The sequence below is a fragment of the Sinocyclocheilus anshuiensis genome, unplaced genomic scaffold (genome assembly GCF_001515605.1).
Source record: "Sinocyclocheilus anshuiensis isolate Anshui unplaced genomic scaffold, SAMN03320099.WGS_v1.1 scaffold690, whole genome shotgun sequence".
NCBI classification, from domain to species: domain Eukaryota; kingdom Metazoa; phylum Chordata; class Actinopteri; order Cypriniformes; family Cyprinidae; genus Sinocyclocheilus; species Sinocyclocheilus anshuiensis.
The window spans coordinates 465,683-471,102 of record NW_015547715.1 but is presented as its reverse complement, the minus strand read 5'-3'; the positions used below and the strand labels follow the sequence as shown (position 1 = coordinate 471,102).

Sequence of the window (5,420 nt, the reverse complement as noted above, 5' to 3'; positions counted from 1 at the left end):
CACATACCGTGTCTGCTTTTTTTTGCACCCTTTCATGCAATATGAAATGTGTAAGCAAGGTTTGCATTCTCACAACTTGCTTTATCTTTAAAGTCAGCATGAAATCAAGAGATTTACTTTATATATGTTCCTGGTCTTACTGTGAGTGATTTAACATTGCATGATTTCATGTTGACTTTAAAATGATTTGATCTTGAAAAATTGGTTTGCTTTTGTATTTTGTTTGCTTGCAGGATTTTGACCCTTCCAGACAAATATTAATTTCTTAAATAATTATTCCAATCATATATACAATTATGTAATTAAAAATTGTATATATATAAAAAATAAATTAAAACTAAATTTAAAAGTATATTTTAGAACTCATAATTACATAATTGAATCGCTTTTAGAATTTTACAATTCAGTATAAGCAGATTTCCTCCATCTGTTTACAATTTTTTCTCCTGTAAATGTCCTGTTTCACAGAAATAATCAAGTTATGGGGGAAAATTAGTTGCCGTTTCATGTTGACTCCAAAAAATATTTGATCTTAAAATATTGGCTTGCTTTTGTATTTTGTTTAATAGGCTACAGGATTATGACCCTTCCAGACAAATATTTAATAATTAAAATGTCATATTTTATAACATAAACAACATAATTTAAATATTATATATAAAAAATGTATACTCAATTTAAATGTATATATTAGTTATAATCACGTAATTGAATTGCTTTGATTTGATTTCTTCAACTTTTCATTTTTTTATTTTATATCTTAGAAAATACATTTAAAAGTGCATAATTATATTAATACATAATTTATACTTGCGTGAATCAATCGCTTTCTGAGCTTTATTACAGTCGATCACTTACAGATGAGTATAAATGAGTAGTGCCGTAAACCGAATACTACCTGTTGCAAAGTTGTCAGTGAATTCTGTTTTTCCATTGTAAACTCCAAATATGGCTCACTCCGAAATCAAATTTAATGTCAAGCACGTTAAAGGTTAGCAGACATGTCAGTTTATCAAGTAACTGTTGCATGCAAATGTTGCATGCATTTGCCTGTCAAAAAGTTATTAATAGCTTCCAGCAATCCCACTCATCTGTAACCGACGAGAAGGGTGTGGAAACCAAAAAGATGACACGATACAAAGAGTGACTGTGTATAACTTTCTAAAAATAAGTGGGTGGATGTGTTAGACAGTAAAACAAGACAAAAGCCACATGGTTTTGTGCAGTGTGCGTCTATTAACCAAATGACATCATGAAGCGGACGAGCCCTTTCACTACAAAAGCGCCTTTCTGTGCATCAAGTCTTTGTGATTATGAGTTACAGTAGCACACCTGTGACCTGCGATTATAATACTGCTCACAATGAGGAGAATCTCACCAAAAATGTCAGATTTCAGCCTGAATCCAAAGAAAAAATAGTTTTGCATAAAATAAATGCAGCCTACATATATATATATATATATATATATATTTATGAGTTACACCATCACCCAATTCCCATTGTAAAATATTTTTTAATAACTAAAATGCAAAAAATATGGTGTTGTTTAAATTGTAGTTTAAATTTAAGTATTTAGTAGTATTCATTGTACAGCTAAATATTACTATAGAAGTTTCAGACATTTATTTACAAAAAAAAAAAACAATTGCAAGATGTTAACCCTGAATTCAGAGAAAAAAGTCAGAATAGGGATTTGAGTGTATATCTCGCAATTCTGACAATTTTTTTCCCCCAGTCACAATTACTTTTTTGTTTTATTCCATGATAGGGGGAAAAAACTGAAATGTGAGATAAACTCAGAATTCTGAGAAAGAAAATAAGAATTATGAGACGTCAACTCAGAATTGAGAGAAAAAGAACAATCTTGCAATTTTGACTTTTTTTCCTCAGAATCTCGCAATTGCAGCTGCGCCTGGAGCTGCGTCTGATTGGCTCGCAGGCATCGGTTCATCTCCTGCTCCTCCCGCAGCTCTTGACTGAGCTTCACCACTTTGTTGTTCAGCTGTGAACATCTGCAGAAAACAGCGCAAAAATGTCAAAAGACTGTGTAAACAGTGTATTACTGTTAAAAACGGCCTTTAAATATTGACATCTTAAACAATATTTACTACTAATAAATACACTACAATAACTATAGCCACTACATTCAAGAAATAAAAAAAACATAAAAGTTTAAAATAAAAATAAAAAAAATCACAGAAAAATTCTGAAATCTTCCACTGAAGGAAATCTCAGATTAATTTATATTTAATTAATATTTTTTTATTTGTATTGATTTATATTTATTAATAATATTACTATTATTATAGTACAAAGGCTCATAGTCACAATTCTTACAAACTATTTGAAATATAAAATGTTTGAAAAATCTAATTTAAAAATAAAACATTCAAATATGAAACAACATTCAATGCATTTAACCTGCATATTTGTTGAGTGAAATAATAACGGGTGAACTTGATTTTATCCAGTTGTGAAAACAAAAATGAACTTTTGAATTTAAAAATTAAAATTTAAATTCCAAATGGCTCTGGCTAGTCTGATTGGACCAGGTTTATAATAGTTAATTGAAACTAAAATTAAAACTAAAACCATAAAAACCATTTTCATTTTTATATGAAATAAAATAAATAATAACGGAAATAACTTATTTTATTTCAGTTAGTTGCCAAAGTATCATTTCTCATTTTATTTGAGCTTAACTTGAGGTACTAAAATAACTAAAACCTAAAACTGAACTGAAAATTAAGAATTATATAGACATATTTAAAAAATAAAACTAATAAAAAATGTAAAAATACAACAAAATTACTATAACTTTAAAATTTGAATGAAAACAGAAAATATTAATAAAATAATTCAAAAACATTTCATAAAAACAATGTAAAACATGATAATAATCCATAATCTGACATATCTTAGGGCAAATTTAAATTTTATCCAGTATGATTTGATATTATTCAATATTAATCACCAGAAAAGTTCATTTCAGTGAAAATACAGAACTATTATTTTCAAGCATGCGACTGCACATCAACAGAATTCCACTAGCATCTTTGCTCTGACATCACACACCTCCAGCATAGTCCCAGACCCTATGATTGGTCAGCTGCATGGCGTAAGTGTGCTGCGTTTCCTCAAAGTGCTTGTAGGCATGACGACTAACGTAGCGTCCGCAGCCGATATGACCGCAGATAAGACAGATCCACAGATTCTATGAGACATTAACAAATATGGCTTAAATATAATATAATGAAACGTCCATCTATGTGAGTGAGACCAGCAACGAACAATTATTTAATCAATTAATCTGTCGATTAAATACTCGATTAATCAGTTTTGTTTTCAGTATTTCAGTTTTTTTTTAAAGGTCCATACAGTATCTGAAAAATGTATCTATGTAGGATATATGCTATACATTATATGATAAAAAAAACAAAGACTATTTCTATGGAAGACGAGAGCATCAAAACGGAAGTTAGAATCTATCATGGAGGCGCTCATCGGTTACTCAGGAAAAAGGTGGATAGTAATCATATTACATTTATATCCAATTAAAACAGTCCCTTTATATTTACTGCTCTGATAAAATTACCACCATTTGTGTTACATGCAGCATTTTAAACCTACATTTAACAAAATGTATAATTAACAGCATGAGTATCGTACGAGCACTTAATGTAAAATATTCCCATGTTTAGGATAACTTGAGTCAGGTGCCTTTCCCGCAGCAGATCGCTGTGTATTTCAAATGTCTTTTGTCCAAAGAAATGTGTTATTCATTACTGTAACGATGTTGTCTGTGTGCGATTAATCGATACTCAGCTTCTTTTCTGTTGATTTGATCGATTAGTTGTTGCAGCCCTAAGTGAGATCTGAAAGATTTGTTACCTCTTGCACTCCACACTCAAAACACTTGTTCTCCTCCACGGGTTCAGGAGTCTGACAGTATCTGCACACAGGACACCTGCAGAAGAAGTGCACACTTTTAGTGTTCTTAAAAGGGATAGTTCACCCAAAAATTCAAATTTGCTGAAAATGTACTCATCCCCAGGCCATCCAAGATTAGGATGAGTTTGTTTCTTCATCAAATTTGGAGAAATGTAGCATTACATCACTTGCTCACCAAATGGATCCTCTGCAGTGAATGGGTGCCGTCAGAATTTTGGCCAAAGCAACGGTTTGAAGTAAAAAATGTTTTAATGATGGATTTGTTTCTTACAAACACGCAGCTTTTCACTTCTCAAGACGTTAACTGATGGACTGAAGTGGTGTGGATTATTGTGATGTTTTTATCAGCTGTTTGGACTCTCATTCTGACGGCACCCATTCACTGCAGAGCATCCATTGGTGAGCAAGTGATGCTACATTTCTCCAAATCTGATTACGATACAAACTCATCTACATCTTGGATGAACTGAGAGTGAGTGAATGTTCAGCAAATGGATGAACTATTCCTTTAAAGACAATGTGATGTCAAAAAGACCATTTACTTTCTTCATTAATGTCCCTTCTTCAGTCTAAATCTAATATTTATGTGTCACAGTTTGAGTTAGTAGTCTGTTCATGTCAATAACTCATAAGAATGAGCGTTAGTAATAGTGATGCATGCTTTAGCAAACTCCACTGATAATATCATTACCTACTTTTCATGCCCAATCAAATCCTGATGAATAAAATAAAGTTATGTAATTCATGTGTGTAAACACTTAAACCTGAAACCATCTCAGCAGCAGCGCTTTGAACTCCCATTGTGTGCATGAAACATGACACTGTGACGTTCATCTCACAGGTCAGAGGTCAACTATGACAATTACACAAAAACACAACAGCGAGAATAGAGAACGGCCCAGCAAACTTTTATGACATGTCAATGAAGAATCAGGATGAAAAGGTTAAAAGTGACGCACGTAAATAACAGATGAGAGCAAAAGATGAGCATAAACAGTGTCATGCACTGATGCCTCATGGGAGAAGAATGTGACGTGAGGGTGTGGGTGAAATTTTCCAAGCGTGAACAAAATGAACTAAAAAAATATTAACTATATATATGTGACCCTGGAGCACAAAACCAGTCTTATATATTTGTAGCAATAGCCAAAAATACATTGTATGGGTCAAAATTATAGATTTTTCTTTTATGCCAAAAATCATTAGGATATTAAGTAAAGATCATGTTCCATGAAGATATTTTGTAAGTTTCCTACCGTAAATATATCAAAACTTAATTTTTGATTAGTAATATGCATTGCTAAGAAATTCATTTGGACAACTTTAAAGGCGATTTTCTCAATATTTAGATTTTATTGCAAATTTTTTTACAAACCATACATCAATGGAAAGCTTATTTATTCAGCTTTCAGATGATGTATAAATCTGAAAGCTGAATAAATAAGCTTTCCATTGATGTATGGTTTGT

General features: G+C 31.6%; 1 protein-coding gene across 2 annotated transcripts in view; it reads right to left on the bottom strand.

The window, feature by feature from the left end:
- Positions 1-3,024: 3,024 nt before the first annotated feature.
- Positions 3,025-5,420, bottom strand: part of LOC107704154 (BRCA1-associated protein-like) — an 11,175-nt gene continuing 8,779 nt past the window's right edge. Inside the window, exons 7-8 of one of the 2 annotated variants that reach the window (XM_016507017.1) lie at positions 3,893-3,968; positions 3,025-3,215 (exon numbers count right to left, since the gene is read on the bottom strand). In XM_016507017.1, coding sequence (XP_016362503.1) covers positions 3,069-3,215; positions 3,893-3,968 — 223 coding nt within the window. In that variant the 3' untranslated portion in view covers positions 3,025-3,068. The remainder of the gene's footprint in view (positions 3,216-3,892; positions 3,969-5,420) is intronic. The other variant, XM_016507015.1, reaches the window with a different exon arrangement.